We start from the raw sequence: 16,272 nt of genomic DNA on the forward strand, positions 1-16,272 counted from the left end.
TTGCAGATAAAACAAAAACCCAGCATTTGTGCTTCAAAATAGTTCTAAAATGTGAGTTAGGGATAGAAACAACCAATGAAGAAATTTGAACCAGCATAAACGATGTTAAGTATTGTTAAATATACAAAATGTGAACAATTAATAAAAATGTTTCCAGACTAAACCGTCTACAGTTATGGTTTAATGAGAAAAATTGTGATATTTCCTTATATATTAGGCTTTATTGCAGAAATTTTATATGGTAGGCTGTTTTGTGGTATAACTGACCTACACATATGCATCAAAAGTGATATCTTGAACATTTTTTTAAATCACTGCTCCCAAAGGTAAACAGAACCTTTAAGAAAAAAGAAAGAAAGAAGCTGTTAACCCCTTTGTATGCTTTGAGTGCTAATTGGCATACAAAACCATGCAGACTTGTACACAATCTCCAAAGTCCCTGATACAGAAAGGGTTAAATTGCAGAAACAGGTGATCATCTGAGTCAAAAACACATAGGGAAAGGAGATGGGTTGATCTAAAAGCAAAGGAGAGCTGTTGGTTTGTTGACGCAGAAGTACATTAAGTATCCTCTGCTGCATTCTCGACTGCATCCACAGGAGGACTCAGCAAAGCTTGCAAACAAAAAGGTGATGACCTTGAAAAAAATAGCGAGATTTGGGTCTCAATTTCCAGGGTAGAAATGTCGTTGTCATCGAGCAGTTAATTAATCCTGGCTGTAAAAGCTGATGCAAGCTACGACATGCAGATAAAGCGACGTTTATTAGATTTGGGTTAAAGGAACTAATTTAGGGGAAACACAGGCTACTTTTCCAATTGAATGGCTACAAACTACTCTTACATTATTCATCATGCCGAGAAACTAGCATGATATTCAAAACAAAATTTACTGTTACACAACTGCGTGTCTGATATGATATGAACTTTAGGCATAGAACCCTGGTACAATTTCCCATATTTTATCAATGATGAATAATTTTGCTATCAAAATTCTAGTCCCAGGGCTATAATTTATCCATATAGAATTGATATGCAAAAAGACCCCAATATCTCTTTATTTTTATACACTTGTAGTTGCCAGAGGAGTGTTGAATTGCAATGATAAAAAGATATAATGCATACCATACATGCAATACCTACAATACCACAAACCGAAGAGCTAGTCTGCAAAGTGTATAGCAATCTGCTGCTTGCATATTTCTTTTCGACAACAAAATATTCACAAAAATCTTTATTTATAAAGTTTAGAATTTTTCCCCCTCAAATGTATACTTTGGCTTTCTACTTCCTAATTCTTCACTATTTAGGTTTGAAGGAGCCCCCCACCCCCATACCTTCATCTGTACTGGTAACCATTCATCATCATCATGGCACTCGATTTAACATGGTTGTGCTATCAAATTACAGACTAGATTTTTCCACAATGAATTAACATACTTGAAAGAAAACCACTAAGTAAATTAATCCTCATAAAGGTAGACTAGGGAATGAAATTGCATAATTTTCTCTAGCTATCACACTGATTAAATCTTAATTTGACTATAGACCAAGAAGTCATCCATGAAAGTGTTGGGTAATTGAGGCGGCAGACGGGAGCTCTAAAAGCAAGGACAGATTTAAAAGGTATCTCTTATAGAGAAATTTGTCTCAATTTACACGTGTGATGCAATTAAATTATGTAGGGTGGTAATAACTGAAATGAGCAGGCTTGTATCTACTGTCTACCACGCTATCCTAAATGAGCATAGACAAAGAATTTGATAGCATAGACAAAGAGTTTGATTTGATAATGATGCAATCGAGAGAGCAAGTCTTTAAAATATAAAAACATAATAGTATACTACATCTACCCTTAAAAAAAAAAAAAACAAGCATTATCATCTAATCCACTTTGTCTCTATTTCCTTGTCACAAGTGTGGCAAACCTTGATGACTTTAACTCTTCATGTGCCGTGGTTTGAACCTGCTGTGTGCCACATTATTCTGAGACAGCAATGTGGTCATGCTTTGAGAATACATTCTATTTTTCAAATCTCTGTAACTTTCATAAATTTCTGTTGAATTGTAGACGTAGTGAGCAAAGTTGTAGAGAATATGCCAAACTTTGCATTGATGTAAAATTTGACAAATCTGTGATTGTTTTTCTTTCAAATGCCCAGTAGCTACATTAGTGTAAGGTATGACTTTTGCACACAACATACTGACAGAAACTTAGTATTTACACACAAATGAAGTATATTTTAATGAAATTTTTAAGATTAGTCTGTTGCAACAGGAACTGGAGAACATATAGGCCTACATTTTGTTTTGTTTTGATTTGTTTTGTTTTGTGGTGTGTGTGTGTGTGTGTGTTTTTTTAGGGGGGGGGGAGGGAGTGTGATTTGTATCAGGATCAGGATCAGGATCAGGATCAAAGATCAAAGATTTTTCTAAAAGATGCATTCAGAGTTTTATGGTCCTACTGACCCTATAAGACACTTGTAGAGGTTAACCCCCCCCCCCCCCCATGTTTCCATCTTAGCCCTTTGAGGACGAATCCCCAGTATACTCGGCCAAGAGTCTATGGGAAATGCATGTTGTAGCAAAATCAAACCATCCTCAATGGGTTAATTGTCTTTGGGGGGGGGGGGCAGTAAAAAACTGACATAAAATGACACAACACTGATCTAGTCTTCAGCCTCAACCCTCAGAAATCACACTGTACAGTACGTGGAACAGAATATTAATTTCACTCCCCTGTAAGATGAGGACAACATAACAAAGGAATGAGAAAACAGACAACCCAACACGTGCAGACCAGCCGACCATAGCCATTCACACACTTGTAAGGAATTGGCACATGTACGCAAATCCACGCCATCACTAAATCAATCACGGCTAATGAAATAAAGTGCCTCGGGGAATGAACGAGTTCCCCCGATTAGGGCATCGATGACATGATTACCCATCAACAGAAGGGGCGACTGCAATATCGGCATGATATTACATAATATTGGGGAGCCGGTTGGTTGCCCTTTATGCGCCAAAAGCCGAATCTGATGGATTTCTCTAATTGGCACGGTACCTGTAGCATCCTAGCACGCTAATGATGGATGATGAGTTTGAATGGAGTACCTCTTTCAATCAAGAGCCCCATATCAATCAAATCTTTACCATTGGAAGGTAGCAGGCTTTAGGAATCATGATTGTCACATAACCTGAACTGGGTTTCTGGTTTAACTGTGCACAGATAGAATACAAAAGAATGGTTGCTAAAATTAGGAATTATTCATGCCACATATCCAAAACTGGGTCATGGGTTTAGTAACACTATGTTGAGAGAGAGAAAAAAAAAGAAAAAAAAAACACTATCTCTTTTTATCTTGAATGAAAGCTGCAGGCATCTACTTGTTATGGATAGTTTCAAGGGTTATATCTACTGATTTAAATACCACTGTACAGTGTTTCATATCATGTGAATAACTGACTGCTGAAAAAAGGGGTGAGGCACTGCAGATAGAGCTAGAGATGGATGTCATTTTGAGTAGCATTTCAAGCAATCCCAAGTGCCATGGCAACAGCTCAGCAATGATCCAATCAACTGTCAAGGTTTACTATCAGTTGCCACAGCAACCTCTCGACAAGCCTTAAAGGCATAATTTACCATTTGCAGACAAAACAAAAACCCAGCATTATTGCTTTAAAGTAGTTCTAAAATGTGAGTTTGGGATAGAAACAACCACAGTAAAAATTTGAATCCGTATAATCGATGTTAAGTATTGTTAAATACACAAAATGTGAACAATAGTTAGAATAAAAATGTTTCCAGACTTAACCGTCTACAGTTCTGGTTTAATGAGAAAAATACTCATATCTCCTTATATTTTAGGCTTTATTGCGAAAATTGTATATGGTAGGATGTTTTGTGATACAACAGACCTACATATATGCATCAAATATGATATCTTTAATTTTTTAAAATCACTGCTCCCAAAGGTAAACAGGACCTTTAAAGTGTTGCTATGAAGCCAGGCTCAAGAGAACATGCAATTTACAATACATCTTGTAGTTCTTTCCACAAGTAAATGTTCACTGAAAATCAGGACCAGATAGGGACAGTCCTTGAAATAAAATCCTCCAAATTACTGTGGCCTGATATGCCTCTTTCAAATTTTTAAAAACATTCCCAAAATTTATGGCTGGGAAAGGTCTGAATGTTCAACTGAGAATAGAATTTGAAATCAATAGAGAGCTCAATCAAATATGTGGTTTACAGGAGTTTGGACATTACAGTATAAAGTACTGTGCATGAAAACAAGAAAAACAAACATGTTTTTGTGGTATGTTCCAAATCACCTTGAAATCTCAAAAACAATCAGGAGGGGGATTTATATACTTGCTTCAATTTGTGAGTTTTTCATTTGGTCCTGCAGAGATTGGTAAAAAACTGAAATCAACTGTTGTAACAGCTTGCCACATCCAGCTCAGCACATGCTCAAACTGCAAACATGAACACAGAAATCCATGCCCTCGCTCATACTCCTCGATTTCTCCCATCAAGATACATGATTACTGGGCAAACAGTATCATGTAAACTGTTTCTTTTGACAGTAGTCTCAACTTCTAGCCCTGCTGATGGCTTTAAAATACTAAATTTCCGACCAGTCCTTCTTTGATATGTCCACAAGGGTTTTACGACTACTAGGAACTCATGTGGTAAAAGAAAGGCTATTAATCAGTGAAAATTTAAAAGAGAGACAACAAAATTAAAGTCTTCTTGGAAGAAAGATCTGTTACAAGGCATTCCATGGATGGTAGTCAACTACATTTTCTGCTACATCAGACTGAAATAGCAAAGAATGCTCTGAAGTTTGGATGTTTACTTCTCATTGCACTGGGGAAAAATGATGTGAAACACAGAACTGGCATAATCTTCACACGAAAAGGAGCAGTATAAAAAGAAAATGCCATCAGCATTTTAGTCCTCAAAAAATGCCTGAAAGAAGTTTGAGGAATGCTTTCATTTTTTAATATTACCCAATGTCATGTCTGGAGGACACTGGAAAAGGACACACAAAAGTCTCAGTTGACTTTCAGGGGATGATACAGTATTGGTTGAGGTGAGAATTCAGCTTTTAACTTTTAGCAAGATACCTAGAAACCATTGTATGAAATGTTAAAAAGCATACAATTTTAAGAGGAATTCAAAGTTTATGTGGTGAAAATCAGTCTTGAAATGGCTGCAATATCCAAACTAAAGTAAAACAAAGCAATCCTAATTAAAGGTGGGTCCCATCTCTTGTGAGGATCCCTTTGTTTTGGATATCTCGGCCATTTCAAGACCCAATTTTCATCAAATTAATTTTGAATCCCTCTTAGAATTACATGCTCTTTCATATTTCATAAGAGGTTTCACTCAAGCACACAAAAAAGTGGAAACTTAAGTCCCATCTCAACCAAAACTATACATCCCTTTAAGAAAGTCATATAGAGCTCAAATCTGATCATCAGACCCAAGGCTTCTGGGTATATATCATATATTCAGGCACACAAAAATCTTAATATTTCATGTATGTTCATTTATATGTAAGTATTAGTGTCGAGACATTTGTGGCTTGAGGGATTTTGCTGTCGGCTTAGCTTCTGAAAGTCCTAGCGTCTGTATGAGACAAGGACAAGCATGTGTTTAAAACAAAGCTGTCTGTCTACACTTGGTGCACATGCTCCAAGTTCATATCCAATTACATCAAAATCCAGCAAAGGACACACTTTTATCGTACTTTGTTTGGTTCTGATGACAAGAAACGGCTGGAGCATGGTTTGCTCGGAATCACTCCCACAGCTCAAAATAGTCGATCATTCCCAACAGCCATGTGTGTCTCACTAGCCTGCCTTCCATACTGTGGGATATATCATTCCCATGCAATGTCCTTCTTTGCCTGCTATCTGCCAAAGTCATAAATATATCAGTCTAGGAGAAGACTAATTCTTCACTTATATCCAGCCCTATGTTGGTATACTTGTCCAGAGACTCCAGAGTCTAGGGCTATTCATTGTAGAATGATCTTCTCAGGACTTATTAAAAAAAGAAAGAAAATGGTTCTATTATCATGTTTTAGCTAGCTCAAAGGAGAGCTTCATTTCATTCTTACTTTAGTACACATATTTTCACTTCATGCCTAGTTTCTGTTGATATTCCTGTAAAAAAAAAAATGTTATGTTGTGTTGAAATTATTCCTGTGTTACATCATTTTCTGACCTTTTGCTTACACAATACATTACTTTTCAACGAGGTATCTTTCCTCTTTTGTACAAGTAAACTTGAAATGCATAATTACCAACAAAGGGGAACAGCCTTGAGGCAAAGGTCAATTTAAAAACAGCCTTGATCCTCTGTGTACTTCTGTCTCAAATTTTCATTGCTATTAATCCCAATATGTTATTTAGCCAATAGCTAACAGCAGAAAACGCAACCTGACATCTTGAGAGCAAAAAAAAAATCCTGAAGTCTTGACACCAGGCTAATTCTTGGCACAGTTTATAACTGTGAATCCTTGTGCTTGGTTGCAAGAAGGTGGAGGCAGAGGACCAACTCGACCAGACTGTAATCCAGGCACGAAGTGGAGATTGTCACGGATTCTCCAGGTTCTCATTACCAATCATGGGCCGACGGAGGGATTGGACCGCATTTGCTCCTCGCTGGGGACCGTCTGGCCTGCTGGGCGGAAATTGTCCTCCGTCCCAGCGTGGAGCCATTAAGAGTTGCCAAGTGGCAGGTTGACCCCAAGAGGCAAAGAGGCACTTTTAAATAAACTCCTGGGATGGAGGCTAGGCTGGCAGACATTACAGGTGTTTGCAATGAGATGTCAGTCACGTTCCCCATTCAGACTGGGAATTTTTTTCTATCTGGGCACCTCTTGAATATCTTAGTGTGAACGGTCCATTCAGTAAACTGCCATTGGTATCTGATGAAAAAACAATGAAACACTGCAAAAAATTTGAGCAAAATTTACCTTTCTCACCCCTTATGTAACTCCTTATGGTCAAAAGGAGATTCCAGACAGACACAACTCTTCCTCTGAAACATGGATAAATTATAGAATCAGCAAGCCACTGAGGAGCACAATCCAGCACTGCTTGAATAAAAGTTGAGGCACAGCATGTGCAGGGCTAGCTACCATTTGGGCTTCATGTTTTTTTCCTTTGTTTTTGTGTTTCTTACCGGGCTTCATCATCATCTACCTCCATCTGAAAAGGAGCTAGAAAATTTCACTGCTGACACTTCAACATGCCACATCTTTCGCCTTCAGTCACCGGTGGGTGAATTGGTAACCGAGGGAGAACCTGACAGTCATATACAGCGTTCTACTTCTGAGAAGACTGTCATGTTGCAGCCATTATTCAATCAACATGAACTCATTCCCAGGGACTCCATCTTTTGCCGATGTCACTGGGGACCAGTTTGATGAAATTCCTTCATCTCCCACGCATTTCCTACCACACACAGACACCCCATTCTCTCTGTAAAGTCTTTGTCGACGCCAACTTCTCTTCTTATGAAGTTAGCATTCATAGTTATATTTATCAGACTACGTCAATTCCCTAAGGTAATATCTTCACCACCAAATGTGGCACGATGCAAATTTGTGGTGCAATTGTCTTCTTGGCTTACTCCAAATTGGAAGCATTTTCACTCACCTTACACACGTAACTACATGTAGGCCCTACATACCTCTGGTTCTACCTGCCTTGATCAGAATCATGTGCTAGCCACTGTCTGCTCTGGGTGGGCATTTCATGAAGCATTTTGTCCGACAAAGTTGTCGGACAAATTTACTCTCAGCCAATCAAATGCAAGGATTTAAGTAGCTTGTAACAGTTTGTCAGAAAAATACCTGACAAAACTGCTTCATGAAATGCCCCCCAGGAGTTCGTTCCCAGGAGTTTGTTCACACTTTTACATATTGGTTTAATAATAATTACAATGAAAAATATGCATTTTTGCAACTACTCAGCCTAAACAAAATTTAGCAAACTTTTTTTTCTCATAAAATTTCACTTTCTCACAATGATTTTACCACCATCCCCCAGATGTATACGGAGTATTGCAAACCAGCCTACCTTATACTTCTCCTCTTTCTTTTTAATGTCAAGCAGCATGAACTGCCATTTGTTACTGCCAAATTGTTTCCATCTGTTTCTTGTCAAGAATGTACCTGTTTTATTTCATTACATTAAATTTGTTCCTTTTTTTTAATTGGAATTTCCTTTCACCTTTAAGTTCATCCAGATCAATTCTTAAACTACGATCTGTAGCTCTTGCTCCCCCTCTCTCTCCCTTTCTAATTATCTATCTGTCTATCCATTTGTGTACATCTATCTATATATCTATCCATCTATCTATCCATCTATCTATCTATCTGTCTGTATACCTTTTTTTCTCTCCTTTATGCCTAAATAAGTTTTCCCCGTCTGTCTCAGATGACCACATGGAGAGAGAGAGAGAGAGAGAGAGAGAGAAAAAAAAAAGAATCTTTCGCTACCAAAGTCCCTCTGTTAAATTCTCATTCAGACTGTTCTCAGTCACACGTTTGTGACTGGCAAAATCTGGAGACCACCCGTAGCTCTACACCCTCAGCTTCAGACGAGTGGGAACGTCTGATTGAACCCAAGCCAGAGTTAAAGCTAGCCGGTCCCAAAATGGATTTATGATAATTGGATTTTGATTACCCCTGATTTAGACTGTGAGCGTGGTATTTCATGGAGAATATGGAGAAAAACAAAAAATATATATACCACACAAAGGACACATGTTTTCATGTTTGAACTGAAAAAGAAAAAAATGTGTAATTCCAAAACAAAGCAAAAGAAAAGATAACTTGACGAGAAAATGTGTCTATTACCAGTCCTATTTTAGAACTAGCACGCATCTTTCAGAAAATCACTTCACTCTAAACATACACACATTCATGATGTCATCTTCTGTATAAATGTCTTCAACATGTTTGTAAATGTTATTTCAAGATCCCAGTCTGAATACAACTTAAAGATGGTTTCATTGCTGAAGCTTTTGAGAGAGACATCTGACAATTATTCATTCTTACCCTTAATTACATTTTACCTCAGCCTTAAAGCAAATACGAGAGTATTCCCTTTGAGAAAATAGGCATGTATGTCACAAATGATTACAGCTCGTATGACCGTGAAAGGCAGTCAAACGGAAAACGTTCACCCATTTGCACAGTACAGGTATGCGAGGTTGTGCCTCACAATGAAAAATATGTCATACAGAAGAAGAGACAGACATAGGGGAAAGGCATAGAAACATCATAAGCTACAGAGACAGATAGAGAAATACAAAAAAGATTAATGATAAAGGTACTCATAAAGTGAGACAGAGACAGAGACAGAAAAATGGAAAGATACATTTCACAAAATGAGATAGAGGCAGAGAAGGAAAGAGCGGAATATATTTCATAAAACAAGAGGCAGAGAAAAGACAGAGTAAGAGAGGTGGGAGAGAAACACATAGCAGGGAGGCAAGACTTAGGGAGACAGAAAAGAGAGAGAGGGAGAGATATAAAGATATATACAGTTAAAATGAAGAGGGAGAGATAGAGAAGTAATATACTATATTTCATAGAACAAGAGGCAGACAAAAGACAGAGTGAGAGAGGTGGGAGAGAAATATAGCAGGAAGGCAAGACGCAAAGAGACAGAAAAGAGAGAGAGGAAGGAGAGATAAAGAAATGTATTTCATAAAATGAAATAGAGGGCGAGAATACAGATGTAGTAATATATTCCATAAAATAAGAGGCAGAGAAAAGATAGAGTGAAAGAGGTGAGAGAGAAATATAGCAGGAAGGCAAGACTCAAAGAGACAGAAAAAAGAAAGAGTGAGAGAGAAAAAAAGGAGAGATGAAGAGATATATTTCATAAAATGAAATATAGGGAGAGATAGAGATGGAGTAATTTCTTTCATAAAACAAGAGGCAGACAAAAGACAAAGTGAGAGAGGTGGGAGAGAAACACATAACAGGAAGGCAAGACTCAAAGAAACAAAAAGAAAGAGAGAGAGGGAGAGATGAAAATGTATATTTCATAGAATGAGTAGAGGGAGAGATGGAGAAATATATTTCATACAGCAAGATATAAAGGCAGAGAACAGATAGAGTGAGAGAGATGGGAGAGAAACATACAGCAGAAAGGCAAGATCCATAGAGAGAGAAAAAGAGAGAAAAAAAGCAATGGAATTCAGAGAAAAAGCAAGATGGAGAGGGAAAGAGAGATAGAACGAGAACAAGAGAAAGAGAGAGGGAGAGAAGCAGAACAATAAACAAAAAAAAGTACAGTGACAAGGCCAAGGCTAAGGATCATCACTGAGAGAATAGAGAGATAGAAAGAGGGCAAAAGAGAGATGGGGGAGGGGAGGGAGAGGGAGAGATGGAAACGGATGGAATGGAGGAGAGAAAAGGAGAGTGAGAGACAAAGAAAAAGTACAGTGACAAGGCCAAGGCTATGGATGATCGCTGGTAAGGCATGTGGAAAATAAGGACAGTCTACTGTCTGGACACTTCTTGTACAAACAATGTGTACACTCTAATACTATAAGTCTTCATTGTACAACATACATGCAAAAAAAAAGCCTCTCTCTTCCTTGACGCTGTGCCTAGTCTTGTTTCAAGTGTACAGTGCAGTAAAGACTCCCAAGGCTAATTTTTTTTTGTCAGTGAATTCATTTGTTTTTCCATTGTTCTAGAACTTTGAGGCAAACCATCAACTCCATCATGATCTCAGAGCATTTCTTACAGCAAATTAGATGATCGATGATTACTGTACGAGCTGAAATTTTCACGGTGGTTTTATTTTTGCGAATTTCGCGAATCGCCTTTGAATCGCGAAAATAACAACGCGTAAATCAGTAAGTTCAGTTAGACCCTCGCAACCGCGAAATTAAAAACATGCGAAAATGTCCTCGAAGGACCAATTCGCGAAAATATCTGTACGCGAAAATTTCAGCTCGTACAGTAATTCATTGATAGACATATGGGCCTATGACCTTACTTATCAAGTCAGATCATGATTATTACACTTAAAGTACATTCTAACAAGTATCTGGCTTTAGCTGAATTTTGCTGAACCTGTTACATTTTGTATTTTATATCCAAACGATTGTTATTATTGAATAAATGTATGAAATGAACTGAACTGAATGGAAAACACTGATATTTTGTTTCTACAAGCAGAGCATAGGCAATGTGTCAAATAAAACTACCCAACATCACAAAGGCACACAAACTTGTGAATATTTCAGACCACTCATTGAATCACTCTTATAACAATGATGATGATTATGATGATGAACAGCATTTACAGGGTACCATTTATCTGTAAAACATTCTAATGACGAATAGAAGATGAAACATTCTATTCATTTATAATGAGTTGGTTATCAATAATCAATGCCAAGGGCACAACACACACACATATACACACACAAACATTTGACAAGATTAGCTGGATGGACAAAAAAGTGCAGTGCATGAAAATGAAAATGAGATTATTCTACTGACACTCACATTAAAAAAAGAAAAACTAAAATGTTTAGTTATATGCACTTTGACAAGGACACAGAAGAAATTAGTGAAAAGTTCCCTTTTCTCTCTAGTGTGCCAAAAGGGGGTGTGGGGATGTGCCTGCGAGGTGTGAGCTTGACCCCTTTTCTCATCATTTGAACAGACTTCTTTAAGAACCATTCCAGCCGGTAAGAACAAAATGTTGTCAAATCACGCACCGCTGGCTTGCATTCCAGACCTCTCAGCTCTGTTTTCTAGGATATGAACTTTTGGCCTGCCACTGGGACAGGTTCACAAGAGCAGGGAATAATCTCCCTTCTCAAAATTGAATGGCAATTTTGGTTAACAAGAATACATGTTTTTAACAAAATGGCATACAACTCTAGTTAATGAAAATTTGTACTGCAGTCATATCCAAAGTGCACAGCAAAATGCTATGTGATACCAGGAAAATTGTTTCCTTCATGAGAGTTGGATATCACACCACACTTTGGTCTTTAGCAATGTGATGAGGAAATTACAATAAGAAGTAACATGACTAGGAGTTAGACTATTCCAGGTTTTACTACCACAACAATGGCGGGAGTGTTATTGGACCGAACTTGACAGTTCATCACCTATTTCGAGCCGGCAAGTTTGCCATTGACCTACAAATTTGTTTGAACAGACGAACAAATTCGCTCTAGCTGGTACAAAGCATCTATACACACTTTCAGCACTGGCATTTACATTTCCGCAAAAGTTTATCTAGGCAGCACAAAAGCAGTGACAGATAAAAAGGGACATGATTTATGAGTGACGTATATATAAACAGAAGCTTGGCAAGAGGGTTGAGTATCATGGGGAACCATGAAAATTTAGTTCTCTGAAATATTGACTTCTGGATGAAGACAGACCTTACTGAATACCAAGTCTTGCTGTAGCATGGATTTGTTTCTTTACTTCTCTATGGTTTTCTTTTTTTTTTTTTTTAGTTTTTCCATGTGTAGACCTATTGATTTCTACTTGTAGGCCAATTGATTGCATTAATGGCTCCATTAGGTCACTGCTTTAGATGCTGCACACATTTATTGTAGCTCTCTTGTCAATGTACTGACACAATGCATATTGTCACTGGGGTGAAATCATCTTGTACCTCAAAGTTTGGTTTAAAAAAATCACTTATTCTAATCAACTGTCAAATAATCAGTTCAGTAATGTCCTGTCCAGATTCCAGCTGTCTTACCCCAAAAATGAAGCTACCATGATATGTCAAAGGAAAAGCAGCTTTCCTGAACATTTGAGTTTTTTTGATATAGAAGGTTTTGTCACCCCCAAAACAATATCACTTCAGTCAGACATTTTACTCTTTGTCCTTTGAAGCAACTTTTCCTTACTATACTACTGGGAACATACCCTTACATTGTTAGAAATATAAAATTGAGATGAAAAGAGAAAGAGAGAAAAAAGAGAGACAGTTGATCCATGTATATACAGATTACCCTAAGGAATCTTAAAGATAGGTGGGGGGGAGGAGACTAACTTACCTGATGAGTTTCTTCCACAAATGAGGTGTTCATAGGCTTGAAGCATCCCCCATAGTTCTGCCTCATTGGCGATCCCAAACTCCAGTACAGCCAAGGTTAATTCGCCGTCTGATTTCTCAAAGTACGGTGCACAGGCTCTGTAGAAGAGTTCTGACGTGAGAGCCTCCACGCACGCCGCGAGATAGAGGGCCGCATGATCCTCCACGTGGCTCGAGATCCGTGCTTCCACAAGCCACCGAAAGAACCGGCCAATGGGAAAGTTCAGACCCGCCCGGGTGGTCTTGCCGCACCTCATCTGCTCGCTGCTCATCTGATAAAGCGAGAGCGCTTTGACGGCAGCCGTGATACAGGCGTCCGCCAGTGAGGGCGACATAATGAGTTTGACAGCCGTGTGGATCTCGTGCTTTGTGCACTTGGCGTGGACGGTGCTCAGCCGCTTGGCTTCCCGCACAATCCGAACAAACGGTCGCTGGAGGAGGAACGACAGTCGCTGGACAACATTCTGCGGGATGCGGTCCACCAGTTGGCATATTTTGTCACTGCTGCGCAGGACACGTCCCACCATCTGCTCCGTCCATGGCACCTTCTCGAGCTCGACCAGACGGCTGTAGCGCTCGGCGAAGTCAAATTCATCCGGGACGCTGGTGTTGAGGGTGTCCACGCTACCCCTTTTGGAGGAGTCCCAGTCTAGGGCGTTGGCGTTGCTATAGTGACCGTGGGAGGCGGAGGAGTTTGTGCGTGAGTGGGTGGAGTGGCTCATCGTAGTACTCATGGTGTTGGATGAGGTATTGGATGTTGGGCTATCCACGCTGGTACGCTGGAAGGCTGTTATCACACTGCCCAGTCCAGCCATGATAGTCTATGGAGTCTGGTTAGCATCAGAAGGGGTGACTCCACACTGTCCAGTTAATACCCTTCACGTTCTTGATATCTTCTCCTAGCAGAAACCTTCCAAGAACAGAGAAATGAAAGAAATTGTATTTCAGCAGGATACTCAAATAGATCGAAGCACTGACATCACAATTGATATGATCACCTTTTTTAAATCAATACATGTAGGCTCTTGTTTACAGTATGTCATTCTTCAACACCATTTAAAGAATCATGATAATCAACACAATCAAAATATCAGACTGTCGATCTTGACCTCAAAGCCTTCTCATTTCAGAAATGTTTACAATCAAAATAACCAAAAGTTTTTGTCTTTGTTGAACATATGAAGGAAAAGCATACACTCAGCCCCGGGTGAGACATAATGCTCACATGTAAACACACACACTCACACACACACACACACACACACACACACAAACACACTCACATACATGCACACACAATAAACAAATATTTTGTAGTAAAAATACATTCAGCAATAAAAGATTTATAATCAAAATCTTAATAAATAAAACCATGCAGGTTTCTTAAACACAGCATGTTTCATAAGAGTGTACAAGTCTTTTTTACAGGTGGTAGTAAAAACAAGTCCATCAAACTTTTATAAATGTTCTTTTACATTCCCTATCTTACAATATAACACCTAAAAATCTCACATGAGACTGTATTCAAAAGAAATTAAGATGCTATTGAATACATCTAAAATAAGTTCCTCGTTTCATTACAGCTCATTCGCTGCCATCCAATGTTTTAAAATTAGGGTAAGAGAGCACTAGAAAGCATCAAGAGCTGTAGAGCTAAATTCCACCTGCTAAGGACTTTGGTGATGATCGAAGCACACATACATTCATACATAACATTCAAGGCCCTGTTTTATGAAGAGTTATAATTGATTATTAAGATATTTGATCTCTATCATATGTCTATGGCATCCTGTGTAGTAAGGAAATGTATAATCAATTATATCTTTTGATAAAACAGGGCCCCGATCTCTTCTTCTATGCGACAAGATAAGATTTTTTTATTCTTTAGTTAACAAAGACCACCATGACAGAAACACACATATTCATAGTGTCTTTCTGTACGACAGATAATAAGTCTTCTGTGGAGGAGGGCACTTAATCCCTCTAAAGAAATGCTGTATAGCTGGCATGGGACACAATAAAGGCGGCTAACAAAAAACAGAAATGGGCCATTGTACAAAGCTGATATCCATGCCACAGTGCTATGCTGCATAGTATAGGCCTAATCCAGTAATACGAGGCAGCTGAGGGACGAGTTATGGATACCTTATCAATGGCAGATTTGGCAAATCTTTCATAAGGAAGGATTAAGTGAAGCCTAATCCAATTGTATCACATTAAGCCGAGACAGATGGCTTCTGAACAGCAATGGATAGAATGTAGATGGCTGGGTGTTGTTGTTGTTGTTGTTTTTCCCATTTTTTGTTTGTTTGATTGTTTGTTTTTTGCTCATTTTGTTGTGATAGATAGTCTAGGTTAGTTGATGTGATTCTTTGCATTCTATACTTTTTTGTTATTAATCAATTTCTCAGCATAAGATAGCCACATTATTTCACACCATCTTTTCTTTCTAGCTCTGTCTAGACATTGCATTATTACCTACCGGTAAGTTGACAAAGAAAAGTTACAACGATCAGGGGAAACGTGTATTACACATCAGTTTTTGATCTCCGTAGAACATGATACCTATTGGCTAGCCAGCTGTGGTTATCGTTTGTTGTTTGTTTGTTTTTTGACTCCACCCATTGTGTATCGTGTTCAAAGTGCAAAGTTAAAATATCTTGGTTATTTCATTAAGATTATTCATTGAAGAGTCTTCTCACGTCTGTGTTTTATATCATGAAATATGATGTGTTTCCATATAAGCTGGTATAAAAAGCAATTTGCAAACACAAATCACAATATGAACCTAAAAAAAAAAAAAATCACAGAACTTTTATCATACAATAAACTTGTAAATTGATGTTCCCTTTTATTTTTCCCCAATTTTAAAGTATCTCTAGACATGAGTTTATTTCATCTCATAAAAGAAAATTAAATGGTCATCAAAATGTACCAATTTTCAGAAAGCTGACAAACCCAGGATGGGTTTAGTCAGCAAAGTATAATGATGTAACAAACTACTAATCTAGGGCCAGTTTTAGGTGTGAATTAGCCCTTGATCAAGCCTACAAATATTTTTTTTCTTTTTTTTTTTGCATAAGGAGCCAAGAAAAATGGTCTGTGTTTCAATTATTCCCATTGTACACATTTGCTTTTAGCTGCTGAAGGTTA

The 16,272-nt window shown here is 38.2% G+C and overlaps 1 protein-coding gene across 1 annotated transcript; it reads right to left on the reverse strand.

Moving 5' to 3' along the window:
* Positions 1-12,267: 12,267 nt before the first annotated feature.
* Positions 12,268-13,934, reverse strand: LOC140236338 (ankyrin repeat and BTB/POZ domain-containing protein 2-like). The gene is made up of 2 exons (XM_072316294.1): positions 13,082-13,934; positions 12,268-12,302 (listed from the first exon to the last, which is right to left on the reverse strand). The coding sequence occupies exons 1-2, from the start codon at positions 13,932-13,934 to the stop codon at positions 12,268-12,270; spliced, it is 888 nt and encodes a 295-aa protein (XP_072172395.1).
* Between the last annotated feature and the right edge of the window lie 2,338 nt (positions 13,935-16,272).

Source organism: Diadema setosum, chromosome 12, assembly GCF_964275005.1.
Source record: "Diadema setosum chromosome 12, eeDiaSeto1, whole genome shotgun sequence".
Lineage (NCBI taxonomy): Eukaryota > Metazoa > Echinodermata > Echinoidea > Diadematoida > Diadematidae > Diadema > Diadema setosum.

Coding starts and splice junctions, on each gene's coding strand:
- LOC140236338 (XM_072316294.1), bottom strand. CDS start 13,934: ATGGCTGGACTGGGCAGTGTGATAACAGCCTTCCAGCGTACCAGCGTG. Junction 12,303..13,081: donor TTGTGGAAGAAACTCATCAG/GTAAGTTAGTCT, acceptor TGTGCTGCCTAG/ATAAACTTTTGCGGAAATGT.